Source organism: Mauremys mutica, chromosome 14 (assembly GCF_020497125.1).
Source record: "Mauremys mutica isolate MM-2020 ecotype Southern chromosome 14, ASM2049712v1, whole genome shotgun sequence".
Classification (NCBI taxonomy): Eukaryota; Metazoa; Chordata; order Testudines; family Geoemydidae; genus Mauremys; species Mauremys mutica.
Window position 1 is genome coordinate 24466867 of NC_059085.1, and position 19287 is coordinate 24486153.

At 40.9% G+C, this 19287-nt stretch overlaps 1 protein-coding gene across 5 annotated transcripts in view; it reads right to left on the reverse strand.

Annotated features, from left to right (window-relative positions):
* Positions 1-1392: 1392 nt before the first annotated feature.
* LOC123349461 (uncharacterized protein F13E9.13, mitochondrial-like) overlaps positions 1393-19287 on the reverse strand; it is a 47195-nt gene continuing 29300 nt past the window's right edge. For 3 of the 5 annotated variants that reach the window (XM_044987566.1, XM_044987571.1, XM_044987568.1), the window contains 3 exons: positions 17214-17364; positions 14798-14925; positions 1393-6072 (listed from right to left, as the gene is read on the reverse strand). In XM_044987566.1, the coding sequence (XP_044843501.1) occupies positions 5882-6072; positions 14798-14925; positions 17214-17364 (470 nt within the window). In that variant the 3' untranslated portion in view covers positions 1393-5881. Of the gene's footprint in view, positions 6073-10406; positions 11129-11961; positions 12032-14797; positions 14926-17213; positions 17365-19287 lie in introns of those variants that run through there. The other 2 variants (XM_044987570.1, XM_044987569.1) reach the window with 2 other exon arrangements.

The following is a 19287-nucleotide window of genomic DNA, read 5'->3' on the forward strand; positions in this document are numbered from 1 at the left end:
CTAACATGGTATAAGTGAGTAGAAAATCAGGCCAAGTAATTTTATTTTTCTTTGTTTCTAGTAACACTACAGTAACACATTAGATTTTCACCTTCACAGTAATTAATGTGACTTTTAGCAACTGTAATCAGTGTCTTTAAAAACAATCATCGCTGCACAGTCATTATCAATGTATTTGTTGCACTTTCCGATTGACTGCTTTAAAATGTTTCCAACACTAGATTGATTAGTAGCTGGTGCTCTTTGTTCACATGCTAGTCTTTCTAGTTGCATCATTTTCTTAACAATGAATTTCAAAGTTGGTGATAATTCCACTAGAAAATGTGTGACACTACAAGAAGAACTTCATCTACTGTGCAATCAGGTATGGAAATATATGCAAGTTGTGAATTGCTTGAAACCTCCCCAGAAACACACAGGTGGGAAAAAAATCATTATTAACTTTAAAACATGGAAATCAGTTGTTTTTACTGAATTCTAAACACACTGCTTTTTAATTTTATACAGCATGTGCCTTTGTAAACAGGACAAGTACTATATAATATGGGTCTCATAATTTAGTATTAAGGACTTAAAAAATAAACAAAGTGAACATCCTAGCTAGCATATAGATTAATATATTACAATATGCAGAGTGTAAATGGGTGAAAAATAATTTAACATATGAAGGACCCCATGCTTCCCAATACTTCTGCACGCAGCCTGTGCATGCAGACTCTGCTTGGGGGCTAGGGATGTATGAAAAGGTAAGAGTATCATCTTTAGGACATAACCTACTCTTCCCTGCAGATGTTCTGTAGTTCTGGAGGGAATAGATGAGCCAGTCCCACCAAATCGCAGGGGAAGGAGTGCAAGTTACTGCAGACACAGAAATTTGTAACCATACACGCATGCTTCTGAAGCATCTGTGTTTTCTACAGACCACAGCAAGTCAGAGGACTCAACAGTCTTTGGTGGAACCATGGGACAGACAGGTAAGTCCAGAGAGAAGGAACCATGGGAGAAGGCTTACGTTGAATTTCACGCTGTGTTTTTTGGAATTACCTGTATCTTTACAAAACAAAACCTCTGGGAGATGATGTTTTTGCTGCATTTGTTTGGAGATGGATGGAGACTCCACCAGCTTACAAAGGGTTTACACATTTATCCTTTGATATACACAACATCATTTACATTAGCATTAATGAAAGCTACGCACAGATGTCAAGAGAGAGATCCCAGTGGACAGATTTCACTCACAGTCCCAAAGAATGAAAACACACATACATTCATGACACTTCAGATTCTGGGTTTTATCCCCTGTAGAGCCAAATTATCAAAAATGAAAGAGTAAAATCTCTCAAAATATAATCAGAAATTGTCATTTTTTTATTTTCATTTGACTGTTTTTTCACACGATAGTTCATGAAGTAAATACATTTCCAACCCAACCCAATGAATCTGCAAAATACAATAAAGATAATTATAAACATAGTATCGTGCACAATTTCATCTCTTTCATTTGGCTGCTCATATGAAAACACCTCTCTGAAATGTATCCATGTAGAACATGTCTGGGTCCACACCATTCTCACTAAAACATCACACAAGATTTTCACATTATGAACCCAAATAACAAAAAAAGATTTTTTAAAAATCTTTTAGTACTTCTATCATTCTCTGATTTTACATAAGCACACAATGACTTCTAGACCTTTTTTGGCTAAGGAAAATCATTTTTATATGTGATAATTTTAGTTTTAAGAGATGGTTGAATCTATCCAATATTGTTTTCTATGATGAATTCTTTGTGAAAAAATGAAAATCTGTGTTTACCCCTCAGTACTACAAGAAAGGCTTCCATCATAATTATTTCTGTGTGTATTAGGAAGGATCTTGGCAGTCTGCAACATCACTAATACTAATTATGAGAGGTGCAGAGCTGTATTAACTGGTCTGGAAACAGCATTAAATTTTCATTTCAAATGTTTTTTATTAAAATATTTTGTCAAAATTTCAAAAAAAATTCCAGAAGCTCTATTTAAAATATATTTAAATATTTACACTTACTATTCATTAAGTAAGTGAATCCATTTCCCATTTTTTTTTAAATTTTGGTGGTGGTACAGCATTTTCAAGTCAGCCTGATGCTGTAATGGCAGTAGACCGTACCACCTACAACTGCCTGAAACCTCAGGAAGTACTAATGGCTTCAGACAGATGAACTCCTGGGGAGAATATTGGGACCTCCAATGGAGGAAATGCATTCGACAGGGAGAAGAGTTATTAAATGGCAACCACAAACCAGAGGGAAGGCAATAGGAAACCACCCCCTGTATTTTCTCCCATGAGATCAATCATGGCAGAACAAAGGCAACATAATCCATGTGTGGCACTGGATGGTGAGATACCTCCCATGACAAAAGGCTCATCAAATTATCCTAGGGAGGAGGTTCCAGCCATCAAGAGTTAAGATGGTGCTGTACCAACTCCTTTGGGAAGTACAGTACCTGATGTTTGCACCAAAGAAAAGAATAACTTGAACCTTCGTAAAAGAATTATCAGAACAGGAAGATGGATTGTGAGGAGTATGTATAAAGGGAACTTTGCCATTGTGATCAAAGATGTAAGATATATATATATCTAAGATATATATATATATATATATATGGAATCTGAGCTGTGATGGAATGGTAGAGGTCATTTCATGATGATGGATGGGTATGTGGTGTACACTCATGTTCCGAGAAAGTGAGAGAAAAGGGGTTGCATTTATTTTATTTAAGGAGACACCAAAGTGTGCGCTTGGATATAATCCAATCAGCGATACAATCATTACAATTCGCCTTCAAGCAAAGTCAGTTAAAATGTTGATCATACAGGTTCATGCCTCGATGCAGCTGACAAGCGAACAATTTATGGCATTCTATGAATGATTTGAAGAGACATTTATTAAAACACCAAGTGAAGACATCACCCTTGTAACTGGAGATCTGAACACAAAAGTTGGAGCTGTAAGCTCTTAAAGAAATAAAGGGAAACAATGGTCTGGGTTTACAATATGAGAGGAAGATGTTTAGTCGATGTCTGTTACTGTAATCATCTGGTCATTACAAACACTATCTCCACCCAACATCCTATACGTTTACATATATGGAGGTCACCTGATAGTGTGACAAAGAACCAGATCAACTATGTAATGATACAGGGACACTGGAGATAAAGTGTCCAATGGAAAAAGATGTCCCTGAGTGCACACCGTGGGTCAGACCATCAACTGTTACCCTCAAACACAAATTTAAAATATAAAAAGATAAGACGTTTGGCAGGTCCGCTGTGTCTGCACTTGTCCTGAAAACTGCATGTCAAGAACAGGTTTGAGTCACTATAATAGGTAAAAGAGAAGAACAACCCAAATGAATTTTGGGATAAAATGAAAACTATCATGCTTGAAGCAGCCAAAGCACACATTCCAAAAAGCCAGTGTCGGACCGCACCATAATTAACAGAGAAGGTGACTGAGCTGTCAAAATGACTATGCAGAGTGGGAGTGGCTTGGAGACTGAAGAATGCAGGACAGAAAATACACTGTAAGGAACTGAGCAGACAGATTGAAAGGCAGACTAGAGGAGACAAGAGCAAATACATTAGAGCAAAATGTGAGGAACTTGAGAATTAAAATAATAAATCAAAAGGTATGTTCACAGTGGTCAGACATTTTAGTAAGAAGGTTTCCCTGCAACCAAGCATAATAAAAGATCGTGATGGCAGTGTTTTTATTGAAGGTGGTGATTTCAAACACAGAGAGATTACTGTGCCAACCTCTATGCCTCATCAGAGCCACTTACAATACAGGATGACAGAAAAGAGAGTACAGAGCCAGAGCCATCAATCCTGAGCGAGGACATGGTGCGTGCTTTTATGAAAATGAAGCTTGGGAAAGCACCAGGGGTAGATAATGTGCCAGCAGAATTGCTAAAAGTGATTGGTGATGGTGGTATTGATCTCATGTGGAAAATTTGCAACAATGAATGAATTACTAGAAATTGACTGGATGATTGGATAAAGGGAACTTTTCTGCTCTTACCAAAGAAAGGAAATATAACAGTACAGTGACAATCGTACCATCTCCCTGATATAGCATGCAAGTAAAGTGTTCCTCTGTATAATTCAGGATGGCATGAAGCAAATGACAGAAGCAGAACTACCATCACCACAAGTTGATTTCAGAGAGGGACGAGAAAAATATGATCGAACTGCGAATATCCAGCAATCCACTGATTAGGCGTTTCTCTGGCTACGCCAAAGCATTTGATATCATCCATCATAACACCCTCGAGGATACTAGCACATATGGGGATTCCAAAGCATCTAATTGAATTCATCACAAGTCTCCACCGTCAGCAGATCATGGTGCAAACAGCAGTAGGTTTTCCACTGGCACATGGGAGACAAGGGAGCATTCTGTCCCCAAGTCTTTTTAACATGTATGCAGAATTTATTCTGAGACAAGCCCTGAAAGTTTTGATAAAGTGGAAGGAACTCAGAAATGTTTTTTGTTGCAACCATCCATGGAATTCAACAAATGTTGGAGTCTGTTAAAAACAGTTAATGAGAAATACGGACTATTCCTGAAAGGGGCAAAAATAAAAATGCATCTATCTTGACACTATCAATATCATCAGGGTGCCAGGGGACATCAAGACTAATGGTCAAGATGTAGAGGTAGTAGATTAATTTAATTACCTGGGATCAGACATATTCCAACCAAGAAAGCTATTCTAGAGAAATCAGAAGACGACTAGGGATGGCTTGTTCAGCCATGGCCTCCTTTATAAAAGTGTGGAAACACCCTGGCCTCTCAAAACATACAAAGGTTCAACTGGTGAAAAGTTTAATTTTTTTCCATAGCGACTTATGGAGGTGAATCTTAGGGAACTACGGTAATGTGGATGACTAGAAGAAAACTGAAGCCTTTGAAATGGGGTAGACTCTTATGTTTGAAATATTATTGGAGAAAAGAGGACTCTCTGCTCTCGGAAATCAACAGGCACAAACATATGTAGTTTGCTCACATCAGCCATAGAGATGGAAAAAATCTTGAGAAAGTTATCATGGAAGGAGTTCATGATGGGTCATCATAGTAAAGGACCAGCAAGGAGATAAATAGATGGGGTGCCACTCATAACTGGGAGAGGCAGCTGCTGAGTGTCCGAAGTTAGTGATGGATCAAGACTTCCAAAAATTCTGCTGTGATGCCACCAGTATTCAGACATGAATAAATGGACTTTACTAACCTATAGCATTTTTACTGTATTTTCTGACAGTTTGATTATTATTTTATTAGAAGAAACTGCTTTACAAAAACTCATTATGTCCTACAACATTTTTTAAAATAGGTATTATCCCGATTTTGCAGATGGAGAAACTGAGGCACACAGAGGCTAACTGACCTGCCCAATTTACAATTCTGGTGGCTGCAATCTTAGGGTGTCCTATTATATTCCACACATAAAACAAAACTCAGCTAATTCTTAAGATGAACAAATTCTTTACCTGTTGTAAAAAATATATTCCTGAAAACTTCTAAGAGATAATTTAGTATTGGAATATGGGAGTAGAGATGCAGAAATGTGCCTACAAATGAAACTGAGAACAACTGTTGTCTTTAAAATGCCACCTGAATTATTGGCTAGCCATTGAGAAGATTCCCCCCTCATTTAAGATTCCCCCCCCATATTGTATTAACCAATTCCAATTCCCATGCAACTCCCATGAATGCTAATGGAGGTTACTTGTGCATGGTAATGCATATCATATTGGATGTGTATGGTAACCCCACAGAAGTTCTCCCGTGGCCAGATTTTATTCTGCACAAACACAATACTATATGATGATAAATTCATTCTCTCAGTTTACCTATATGATCCATAAATTTCTTTACTCGGTCAGGATCAACACTATTTGCCCAGTAACCTTCTTTCTTGAAATATGAACCAATTATTAGAGCATTTGCATCCAAGTAGCTCCTTGCATTCTCCAGCGTCACTCCAGACCCAATCAGCACTGGAATCTTCACAGCATGTTCAACTTCTAAGGTGAAGAAAGCCACGTATGTAAATCCAACATTAGGATTAAGCCTGCTCTAGAATCATTCTCCCTTCTCCCACCCTTAAAATTATAGAGATGAAATTAACCAGCCTGGACTTATCCAATTTCCAACTGATATTTTGCTAAAAAATGATACTGATTGTCAGCAACACATGGTCTTGGTTTCTCTGGTAAAGAATTACATGGCTTGTCTACTGAAACCACTTGTAATGACTGCTAACAAAAGAAGAGCTCTGTGTAAGCTTTCGAGCTTGTCTCTCTCACCAACTCAGAATAAATAAAAGCTATTACCTCACCCACCTTGTCTTTCTAATATTCTGGGACCAACATACCGGTAGCTATAACAAAACTGCATACTAACAAACCTGCATTTGTTTTGTATAGCACTATTCAGGCAAAGGAAACTGAGAGTTGGGGTCACGAGACCCCCATTGGCCATGCATCACACGGCAGTTTCAGTGCTGAGGAAGAGTCAAAGCCTGGGACTGAAATCATTAATGGCGACTCTTGTGACCCCGACTCCACACGGGGCAATGAGTGAATCCACTGGCCTCACTTGCACTAGCCCTTTCTTCTCCTGCCCCCACAAACCAGGTTGCACAAAGATGCCCAAGAAGTAGGGTTGCCAACCCTCCCGATTTTGCTGGGAATCTACTGGAATCACACTCTGTCTCCCGGAAGCTACTGCAGCCAAACGGAGAGATTTTAAGCACTGACAATCTGGCGGCACAGCTGGGCTAAGGCAGGCTCCCTACCTGCCTTGGCTCCACACAGCTCCCAGAAGCGGCTGGCACATTCCTCTGGCTCTTGGGGGGAGATCAAGGAGTGTGTGTGTGTCTCCGTACACTGCCCCCACCTAGGAGCCACTGCCAGTGTGATGTGCTGGTCGCTTTCGGGAGCCAGCCGAGGTAAGCACCGTCCCCCTCACCTCCTCCAGCACCCCAACCCCCTGCCCTAGCCCAGAGCCCACACCCAAACTCCCTCCCAGAGCTCGCACCCGCTCCTGCACCCAAACTCCCTCCCAGAGACTGCATCCTGCACCCCCTCCCACACCTCAATCCCCTGTCCCAGCCCACACCCGCATCCCAAACCCCTGCCCCAGCCTGGTGAAAGGTAGTGGGGGAGAGAGAGGAAGGGGAGATGAAGTGAGTGGGAGCGGGGCGTCAGAGAAGAGGCAAGAGAGGAGCATGGCCTCAGGGAAGGGGCAGGACGGGGGCAGGGCAAGGGTGTTTGGGTTTGTGCAATTAGGCAGTTGGCAACCCTACCAAGAAGTCTCTGCTGACCTGAGCTTTTGAGGGAGCTCCCTTGCACAGCAGAAGTATAATGATTCTTCTGCATCTTGGATTCCCTTGTTACTAATATTACATCAGTACCTAGCATCCAAATGAGATCAGAGCCTCATTTTGCTAGGTGCTGTACAAACACATAGAAAGAGGCAGTCATTTATATTGCCGTAGCACCTAAAATAGAACCCAGATCACTCAAGTAGGAACCCAGTGTCTTGGGGACAGAATTTATTCCTATGGGAGTTACTTAAATATCAAAATAAGGCTTCTTAACTGTGTTATCAGTTTCTCTCTCATCCCAAAAGGAAAAGAATAAAAACAATTCTTTCTACATGATAATTAAAGTGTAACAGTAACAAGACGACAACGTTATTCTTGTTTCCATTTATGTCAGCACAGATGGGGTTTTTTGGGTGGAGGCGGTGAGATTATTAAAATGGCAGAACTATTCAATAGTGCTGTGTTCATTACAATTCTTTAGTTATCAGTTTAAATCACAATAATGGTAGTTGGAGAAGTATATATTTCTACCAGGTCTCTTTGCTGAATTCATGCTATACAGACGGCTAGAACAAGATTTTCAGGGAAGAGGCAGCAAAACAGTGTTATTCCCCATGAAAGGAAAAATGAACAGGCTCTCTAGTTGATCTTCTAATTTAGGGGAAGGGAAGTAGAGAAGCAAACAGTGGTCATGAGGACTATTTGGATAACTCCATCTACTTTATTTGCAGGCCAAAGGCAGTGCTAGTAAAGATTGTTTTTGTTTTAAAAGTGCAATGGGACATAAAAGCAGCACATTATTTTACCTAGAAATAACACGTCACTTAAGAAGTCGAACCTTCGCCAGGTTGCATATGGTGAAATTCACCCCTGGGCAGAAGACAAGGCTTATGCAACACTGAAGTCCCTCTTCAGCCCTTGTGCAGTCCCTGTGCACAAGGGTGAATTTCCCTCAGATTTATTCAAGTGACTGTGTTCACTGTGAGATGTAAGCATTCTGAGGTTTGGGGTTTTTTTTTATATGACAGAAATTGATACAAGGCCCAGAGAAGGTAGTTTGTTGTTCAGATCACAAATTTATTATTATGTTCAGTTTTTTTTATGGAGAAAGGACAGATGATTAACAGGAGTCTCTGAAAGGCACAAGTCAGTATCTAGCTATGAAAAAATAAAGGCCCAATTCTAACAGGTGCTGAACTTCCTCATGACTATTAACTTCAAATTGGATCTCACAAAAATGACTCCGTGCCTTGCAAGATTGGATGCTCTATTTGCTTCCTCAAAGAAAATGGAGTAGAGCATTATTTCTGACCTTTACAGACATATAAAAATTGCTTTACTTGGTGATAACAAGCTGGCATAGGTGGCTAAAGCATCAGGGAGCTAAGGGAAAGGATACACATGTGAAATATGAAACTCTGCAAGAAAATGCTGTAACTTGTTAATGATGCTACAGGGAAGGCTAATTACGTACTGCCATTCTGCTTCACCAAGAGAAGAACTACCTATACAAATGCTACTGAAGCTTTTTCTAGGTCAGATGTGCTAGCATTCTTCCATCTAAAACAAACATCATCTGTCACATAACATAAACACAGAAGAATAAGACCATCCCCTACAGTGGAAGACAATTTTAAGCAAAGCCTTGCCCTGAATTAGACACATCAGATGAGTTCGGCTATAGCCCTTTTCATGCCTATTTTATATCCTGACAGGAGTCCTGCTCACAGTAATATTCATTAGCTTTCCACTATATTATCAAACAAAAACAAAATCAGAATTTTATTTATACAATGCCCTATCTATTAAGAGTACCATATCAGCTTTACTTAGGCTCAAATACAGATTTAACATGACATTCTTTTCACAGATATGCGTTGCAGTACTCAGCTGCTCTCCCAGGAGAATTTGGCCACAAGTCTGTATTTGTTTTTATGAAAAGTGCACAGGACACATTGCAGGTACCAGGGCCGCCCAGAGGGGGGGGCAAAGGGGGCAATTTGCCCCGGGCCCCGGGCTCCGCAGGGGCCCCCAAGAGAACAGCGGAGGCTCCCGCCTCCGCCCCTCTCCTGGAGCCTCAGCGCATCAAGCGCCGAGTCTCCGCCGGGGCCCCTGAGCCCCGCCCCGCTCAGAGCCGCGTCGTCAGGGGGCGGGGCTGGGAGCTCCGGGCTGAGCTCAGCTCCCTCCGCTCGGCGTGGAGTGCCCCGCCCCCTCCCCACGCGGCTCTGAGCGGGGCGGGGCTCAGGCCCCGCCGGCCACACGCTGCGCCTGTTCCGGCGAGGCGCTGAGACTCCGGGCGAGGAGGGAGCCGGGGGTAAGAGGCCAGAGCCGGGGCCGGGGGGAAGCGGGACCCGCTGCCGCCGAAGCACAGCCCGGTCTTCGGCGGCGGGGGGCCCCTTCCGTTCCGGGACCCACCACCGAAGTGCCCCGAAGACCCGCGGCAGGGACCCCCCACCCGGCCGAATTACCGCCGAAGACCGGGCTGCACTTCGGCGGTAATTCGGCGGCGGGGGGCTCCCGCCGCGGGTCTTCGGGGCATTTCGGCGGCGGGTCCCGGAACGGAAGGGGCCCCCCGCCGCCGAAGACCCCGGGCCCCCGGAATCCTCTGGGCGGCCCTGGCAGGTACTATATAATTATACTATGTCAATAAGTAAACTGATCATGCAGGAAGAGTAGAATATCTAAACTGACATATGGGCCTGAGAGAAGCTCTAAGAAGCAAAGAAACTGAAATGTGCTATTTCAAAGGGTTCCTTAAATAACAAAGAATCAAGCATCCTGCTGTAATCTGTGTGTGAAATAGACCCTCCACACATAGATCTGTCCCTTCCTGTGCAGAAGGTGGGACCAGCCAGAAAGTGCCAGAATAGGGAACATACATCATCCCTACTGCCCACTTTGGCATTACATTTGGTTACCAAATTGAGTGTAAAGTCACTCAAATTATTTTAAACAGATACTTTCACACAGTAAGACATAATGTTGATCCATATCAAATGGTTTACATTTTGGTATTGTTTAATAAGACTCACACTATATCACTGCCCAAATTCTAACTTTTTATTTTTTAAATAGGCAACAGCATTAAGGGAATCAGTACAGTATGATGTTTCTGCGTAGTAGAATTAAACATTAATTATTATGTTTGTTAATTGTCTCTAAACTCAAAACCTTGTTTGTAACTCTTCAGCCAACTCTTCTCAAGCTACTGTACTTTTTCAGATAATTTTGTGACTATGTATTCTATGTGACGAGATCAAAGTTTATACAATTGTACTTAGACATTCCTCTGCTTCAATAAACTAGAACTAGAGGGCACTGTGCTCTTTCTTGTGACAGTATATCTGCATACATGTCTAATAAAAATCAGATGAAATAGGATTTAGTTGCAAAGCATAATGAAAGCTTTTGAACTAGGATATGCACAAGTTGCATGAAATAAAGGCCAAAAATTCATAGCTTTAAAAAAAAGGCAAACAGGATAAAACTAAACAATGCCCCAATAACTTGATCAAATACTTTTCTTTAACATTTTTTTTTCATATGCAATAATCGTTGTACCATACAAACCACTGTGTTTATGGTATATCCTGCACTGTAACACATTTTAGTTATTTGAATTCAAAGGGCTTTTTTTCATCATTATGCTTAGTGCTTGGAAAAGGTGCAGATTAGAGACAGAAGTCCTCTCTGTAGAACAGGTACAGCACGAGCAGCAGCAATGTGCCTCTACCCCAACATAAGCGAACCACCTATGTGCAGAAAGGTAAATTGGTCTCCAGGTCCCCACTGTGAACAATGCCAACAAAGGTGCAAATTATTACTATCTACGCTGGTGGTTTTTGTGACATGGGCACTTGTCCAGTGGTTATTGGACTACAGCCACTAACTCATTTTCCCACAGTTCATCAAACAGTCCTCAGACAGTAAAAACTTTTTAGTTACTTCCAACCTGGACTGGATATGGACTGGAGATCTAAAGATGAAAGCACCTATCCTCCAAAAGCAAACCTTGAACTATTTAAACTTGGACAAGTCTCCCACCATAGATGTTTTTATAATATAATTTTGCCTATCCGAAAGATAAACACATTCTCAAATAGAAATATAATCTGCTAAGAAATTAAGTGCAATATAAAATGCTCAGCATTCTAGGCTTCTTAATGGCCTGGCAGGGGCAGAATGCAAGAGTACAAGGGACTTTGGGTCACTCGCTTCCTAGACTAGTGCTGCTTAGGTACTTTGTAGAACTGAAGTAGCTGGTTACTACAGAGAGGCCAATAGTCACTGACAGTATAAGCAATGCCTGCCAGCTGCTGTGTGGAATGGACTGGTAGTTGCCTCAGAGGAGCCTGCTTGCCTGCACTCATAAACAGAGGAAAAGCGACATATCTGTAGTCATCTATAAAAGATTAATACATGAGAGATCCTCAGGATATCATGTGAAAGGACCTTTGGTCAGGGCTGGTCATGGCAAAGTATCATCACATTAGGAGGCTTGAATTAAGGGATCGACACAAACTAAAAACAAAATTCTAGCCTCTACACACAGTTTCCTTGTTTGACAGAAACACTTCTTTCCTACCTCAAATCACAGTCAATTCAATACATCAGAGACAAAGGCACTCGCATTTCTGTATTGTTGCATAACAAATCTGAAAAAGGATATGGCAAAATCTCAATTCCCCTTTCAGTTCTGCTTTCAAGAGACAGCAGATCAGATCAAAGCTTAAGTTGGCATAAAATGTTTTAAATTATACATTTTGTAACATGATGAAAGGTGTCCAATTTTGTCTACACTTAAAGTCTTCATTGTAACACAGTACTTCTAACAACACAGAAACTTGTGAAATGCAAAACTTCACTCACACCAACACTCAACTTTGTGTACTGTAGGTCTGATTCCTTTAGAGAGATTACCAACACTGATGTGCTTAAACTGTCATTTCCTACCCTAGAATACTGATTTTTCAAGAGGTTCCTCCCCAATTAACAATTCAAAATTACCAACCCTCTTAAATGAGAGATTGCCACACGGTCACAAAATCTTAGCACTTAGCTGTGTGACCCAACCAAAACAAACCCAGGATACTAGGTTTGTTGTATTCATGACACAAAAGTGAAAGCCACACAAATGGGTATACTTTGTGTCATTTCTCAAGTCAAGGGAAGCTATGTGCACACATCCGAGAACAGAATTTTGCCTTCTGGTTTTTATGACTTTTTGAGACTCATTTGGTTTTTCCATTGAAGAAGGGGGAAACAAAAAACTAATTTAAGGGTGTAGAGGATACAAAGATTAGGTCTGTCAAATTTATATTCACATTGTTTTCAGAAGGTTCTGTTTCATGAAACAATTTTTGTTTAAAGTAACAGATTTTCTCAGTATTAAGAGGCCTATCTTCATAGAAGGTTAACTTTCCACTGCAGTTTACCTAATCATGGGCTAAAATGTAGTAATTTATCATCTATTCTTTGGCAAGGGCTTTGTTTTAATTCTATATGTGCATTTGAAAACCTATTTTGACAAGTTTAATATGCCTTGTAACAACACAGTGTTGAACCTGTATTATATGGATAAATACTGGAAATTTCCAATAACTATGTAACATTCTGAATGTGGTCTGATACACAGGTCTCAGCTAAATATGTAAAACATGTATGTTTTTCACTGCTTTTTCTTCTTTAGAATTGTAATAAGGAAGGATGAATGACTGACTGTCTTTAGACCAGAAAGAGCCATGTTTAAAGCAGCAAGAATGGAACCCATAAAAGCAGCCTTCTTGTTTCTTCAAATGATTTTTGCTAAAAAGGTGGTAAAAATGTTCCCTGTCTTGGTTGAGTATATCATGATTATTTTTAGAGCCTGATCCTGGGAGGTGATGAACACCAGCCATGTTGATGGGAGCTGACTTCAAATGAAAGTTGTGGCATTTCTCAGATTCAAGCCATTCATCTATGTGAATATCAGTCCTTAACAGAATCAACTGTAACAAAGGAGCAATCCAATCTGTTGAAGACAATTCCAATCTGTGCCAATATAGTAACATTAGGCACCATACATGATATCTACACAGGTCAGAATTCATGGGTCAAGTTGCTCCCCCTTAGAAACAAATACGCCATTTAAAAGTAATTTAAATGTCTCACACTTTTCCATTTATCAGTGAAAGAGAATTCTTTTTCAAATCTTAAAGGCTACACTTCCCCTAGTATTACTGCACTGAAATGTCTAAGGGCATGGCTACACTTGCAGATGTAGAGTGCTTTGAGTTAAACCAGCCTTCGTAGAGCACAGTAGGGAAAGCGCTGCAGTCTGTCCACACTGACAGCTGCAAGCGCAATGGCGTGGCCATATTAGCAGTTCTTGCAACTGCCACAGAGAGTAGTAAATTGTGGTAGCTATCCCAGCATGCAAGTGGCTACAAGATGCTTTTCAAATGCGGTGGGGTGGAGTGTGACAGGGAGTGTGTTGTGTGTATGTGTGGGGGGGAAGAGAGTGGGTTTTTGGGAGGCTGAGAGCATGTCAGCAAGCTGTGTTGTAAGTTCAGACAGCAACAGACCCCCCCACCCTTTCCCCCCCACCTCTCTCTCTCACACACAGCATTCCACAGTAATGGTTGCTTTGTCTCGGAGCAGATAAGCAGCCGGCTGTCAAGCGGAGCTTTCAAAAGGGATATCCAAAACAATGACAAGAGTGGCCACTTGACTTAAGGGGATTATGGGACCTTTCCGGAGGCTGATCAGAGTGCAGTAATGCAACACCTCGTTCACACTGACGCTGGGGCGCTCCAGCGGGGGCGCATCAAACGTTATTCTGCTTGCCAAGGTGGAGCACCAGGAGCGCTCTAGCCCTGGAGTCAGAGCGCTCTACGTGCCTTGCCAGTGTGGACGGGTAGCAAGCTAGTGCGCCCGGGGCTCCTTTAATGCACTGTAACTCGCAAGTGTAGCCAAGCCCTTAATCTCAGCAGATTCCTCTCTTCCTGCTGGAATATCACTTTCACAATGAGAAATCCAATTATAAATATTCTTTCCATGTTAATAGTTAAGTATTTTTAGTTAGCCTAGTTATTAGCCTTTTTTTAAAGAAGGCTATGGAAAATCTCATTCTTAAATTATAATCATGTAGAAATTGAGCCTTCCTTTTCTTACAAGATGCCAATATGAGTAACAATTTTACCAAGCATATTTTCTCAATATTTACAATAATTTTAACTTTTATGCTATACTATTTTTTATAAACATGCTACTGTACATCCAACCAGAACCCAAATCGCTATGGTTTGTGCTAGACCAAATCAAACTCTACAGTGAAAGAAAGCTTCTCTGTTTTTAGGACAGAGAACGTATAGATTTCTCTCTATATTAATCCAGAAAATGATTCACTGGTTGTTGCCCGACCTTCGTGTGACAGCTCTCACCTTTCAATTCTTTAGGATCTGCCTGCATTCCAGTAGCTGTTCCAGTCAATACAATCCCATCAGCGAGGAAGAGCTCAGCAGCCTTAGCAGTCTCTGATATACTGACATCTGCTGTCAGAGCGTGAGCACTGTAAACAGCAGAAACATAACCTGTTGTTACTTTCAGCATACACACTTGCTATCCACCTTGTTTCATGTTATATTGCTTTTCTTACAACTCATGACTGTATTTCAGTTCCCTGTTGTCAGAACCACGGAAGATTGGCTTTTTGAGTGTTAAGAGCCCTTTTTTACAGTTGAAATTAAAAACACAATGTGAGGAAGAAAAAAAAGTTTTGCCATCCTAGCCCCCATAATCTATTTGTCTCTTTGTCTGGGTCTCACCCTGTCTACACAGTGGCTGCTAAATGTGCTAGACTGTCACCCCGGAGTACCAACTGAGCTGGCAGCTTTTGTATTGAGTGCCTAATTTTCATAGATGCTGAACTCTCCTGATTTCAAGTGGAGTTGTAGGTGCTCGGCTCTTCTGTAAATCAGGTCCTTGTCCTCTAGGAACTGGAGTAAGAGCATCATCTCATTTCATAAAGGCCAACAAAAAGTACTAACTTTCAGTCATTAGCAAGCACTATATCCTGGATATCTGTCTTTAGAGAAAAAATGAGAGCAGCTATCTTCAAACAGTATTTGCTTCATGCATCCAAAGATGTGCCATTCAAATTTTAAGCAGTAACTGTCAGTAAGATGTGTAAGCTAGCCTTTTTTTCCGAAACCTACATCTATCTACGGCAACTTCAGCTTTAGACAGCTTCAAAAATTTGAGAAAGTTTTAGCTTTTGAAACATCAACTTTTACATTTATAATTTTCCCTTATCTTTTCTACTATAGAATCAGGAAATACGATAGTTACGAAAGACAATATTATACAGTAACCTGATACCCTGTTCTGGTAGTACTGAGCACTAACCACAAAAGACCAGTAGTCCTAGGACGAGAGTCTTTCTTTTTGGGCCAACCAGATCTGGGAATGGAATAGAAGGAACTTGCTTCACTAATATTGAGAGGCAGTGCCTCTTCCGGCATATTCACTCTGCCATGACCCTCTCTAGTAGTGTGACTGTGCTAAAAAAAGAATATCAAACTACTTTTTGCAGCCAGAAGAAAGTCATTGTGATGTCAGGGCCTTGATGAGGTTGTGCATATGTAAAAATATGGAGGGAAAAAACAGAGTGAAAGGAAACAGAAATCCCTGAAGCTAGTAACAGAGGATAACCTGGGAAACAGTTTGTCAAGTTAGAGAATTGGATACTGCTAATTCTTAGTGCCTGGCATTTTGTTGTTATTGTTGTTAGGGAAAACACCACAGCCCTTTAACCCTTGCCCTCTAGTTCAATAATCCTGTGAATATTTGTTTCCCATAAACTAGTTAGATCACACTCTCCTTTCCACTATTAACTAAGCAAATAACAAACACCACATTGCATCAGACGATGAACAACTCAGTGTACATTCTAAATATCAGTATCTCATATGACAAAGATGAGAATACGTGCACAAAGTACCACGTTCTGGGACTTCTCAGGAGAAGAAATATCACTGTGCGGATGTTCAGAATATGCAGAAGTGAAGCTAGAAAGAAAATGCTTTGAAGGAACCTTTAAACTTATGTTGAAAATACTGCATTTCATTTATTATAATGAAATGTTTCTTTTTTTAAAATCAGATATTAAATATGCCCCAAACCTAGCTATTTCCATGACTTTTCCCACACTCTGTACAAACATCTTTCTTGAATTCAAGCTACTTGATACATGCAATTCGCAGCTTTTTGGTTCTCTCTTTTTCTGAAGTAAATTTCAAAGAAACATCTAATAACGGAAAGGACTGTGTGACAATTGTGATTAAATGTCAGCTGGAATTCACATAGCTGTCATAAGATGCTGCTGTCTGATAATCATAAAACATACTCCATATCCACATACAGCATTGATTTAAAATTGAAGAAACCAATATTAGATGGAGGGGAAGGGATAAGAGCTTTTAACGTGGCAAAAATCTCATGATTTAAATGTGTTACATTTGGTAGCCACCCATATAACTTGAAATAGCCATTTTAGATGCTTAACCTCATGAAACATGATTTATTTGTAAACATAATAAGGAGATACATCTAACTGATATAAAGCATCACGTTATGTCACACATAAGAAATTTACAAATTCTGAAAGTTAAACAACTGCAAATTCCAAAGATGCAGAAAGCTGCAGTTTATAGGTGCAAGTTTAATAGTTTTGCAAGACCCTGTGTGAGCAGTAAAGTTCTCCCAATATTCACTTTCTGAGCAATTAATAAGATGAATGTAAAATGAACATCAGATCATTTTTACAGTAACACATACGTAAACAGTGCTCATATTTACCTGTGTTTCTTTTTAATATCGGCAAAAATTTGAACACGCTGTGCTCCAATTTGTTTTCGGTATCTTAGCAGATCACCTGCACAGGCATTTATCATCCCTTCATCAGCAACATGAGAAAAAACAAACCCTTCAACTCGGATAAAATCAAGACCTAGAAAAGAAATTTGAAATCTGAAGATGAAATTGAACTGCAAAGAGAAATTACATTTCTCCTAAATTTCATCCTGTAATTACATTTTTGTCTATTCTGATACAGTAATGAGAGGTTCTCTGACATTGGCACAAAAAGCAAGTCTCTTCTGATAAGCAGTTTGTCAAGCCTAGTTAAAACATGTGTTAATGATTTTTAGTGCAACCCATCACTGTGGCCTTTGGGTGCAGGGCATACATCAAGAGCAACACAAACTGAATTTCCACAAAGAGGCCCCCCACACACACTTTGTACCTCCCAGGCCCACTACAAGATAAAATCCGTAAGCTGGCTGGTGAGATATCTCCTAACTGCAGCTAAGATACAATCTTTGGATTCTGATGTACAAATTTCAAAATTTAAAACCAATTTCTAAAACTTTCTGCAGTTTTTATTTAATTGGGCAAATTTAGAGATCTGGACCTGCAATCCTTACAGAGGTTGAATGCCCTATTAAAATCGGGCCCAATTAAAAATGATTTTCAGTTGTGAATTTAGAACATTACTGGTTAACCCAGTAAAATGGCAGTTCTCAAACTTTTGCACACTGTGGGGCACTATTTAAGACAATGACTTTCATTTTTCCCTTTCCCCCACATTCTCTCCCCTCCCAGTATACCAAACTCACATCTGCCTTGCATCAACTATAGTGTTTGATTCTATGAAGAAGCAACAATAGGTAGTAAAGGAACAAGATGAATCCACGGTAATTATATGGCTCCCTGCACTGTAGTATCTGAGAACCTCCCTATCTTTAGCTTATCTATCCTGTGATGTAGGAAAGTGCTATTATCTCCTGTGATGGGGTGTGCATCCCACACAGGCCCTGCAAGAGCTGAGTTGGACCAGATGGAGAAAATCACCTAATTAGGCTGCAAAATTAGGCTCCCTTATTAGGGAGCTTTAGGCTGGGGATAGCTAATTAGAGAGAAGCTCACCTGCGAGAGACAGGCAGGGCTTCTATAAAAGACAAGAAAATGGAAACACAAGGGGTAGCAGGGAGAAGTGTTTGAGAGGCTGCAGAAGCAAGTTGCCTAGTTATTCCCTGGGAGGAGGGAGTGAGGAGACTGGCAAACCCAGAGAAGTGGGGAAGGCCAGGGGATATAGAAGCATCTCAGGGAAAAGCAGCAAGATACAGGGACTGGACTTCAGCTGCTGTGTAGAGGGAACCTGAGCCAAACCTGAACTAGAGGGTGGGCCTGGGTTCCTTTGCCAGCTACTGCAGCAGTGGTACTGTGAGGAAACGAAACAGAAGACTGCTGGAGAGCAAGACCCTTGATTCATCCACCTGAAAGGGAAACCAGGATAGTGACCTGGCTGGAGGACTAAGTCAGGAGGACAGCTGTGGCTCCTGAGAGCAAGAGAGGAGCTGCAGAGGAGAAGCTAACTGGGTATAACCGCTGGAAGGGGTGTTGGCCTGACCAAGCTAATCCCCAGAACTGCCAGGAGGTGGTGCTATCCAGTGGTTGGCAGAGCACTTTGTCCCATCCCCATTTTACAAATGGGGAACTGAGGCACAAAATGGCTAAACGACATTGCTTTCTGTTTTGTCTTCTGAAAACTGTCAGGTTCAATCTCATCTCTTGTGGTCAGGAGTTCCACAGAAGGGATCTGACACCGAGAATGTTGTCCCCAGCCCCTCAGAGACTCACCATGGGTTCTATCAACTGCATCATCCTTGTGCAGTAAGCAGTCATGTTGAGTTGCAGCAGAAAAGACTGTCTTAAAAACAGTGAGGCCCTAGCCTATTAAAGGCCATGTAGATAAGGACTAGGCCTTCGAATTGCCTCTGGAAATGTCTAGATATCAGTCAATGATTGATCTGCTTAATAAACTACCAGTTGCATGTTATGCAAATTGACATTTCTGTGTGAATTTCACCCC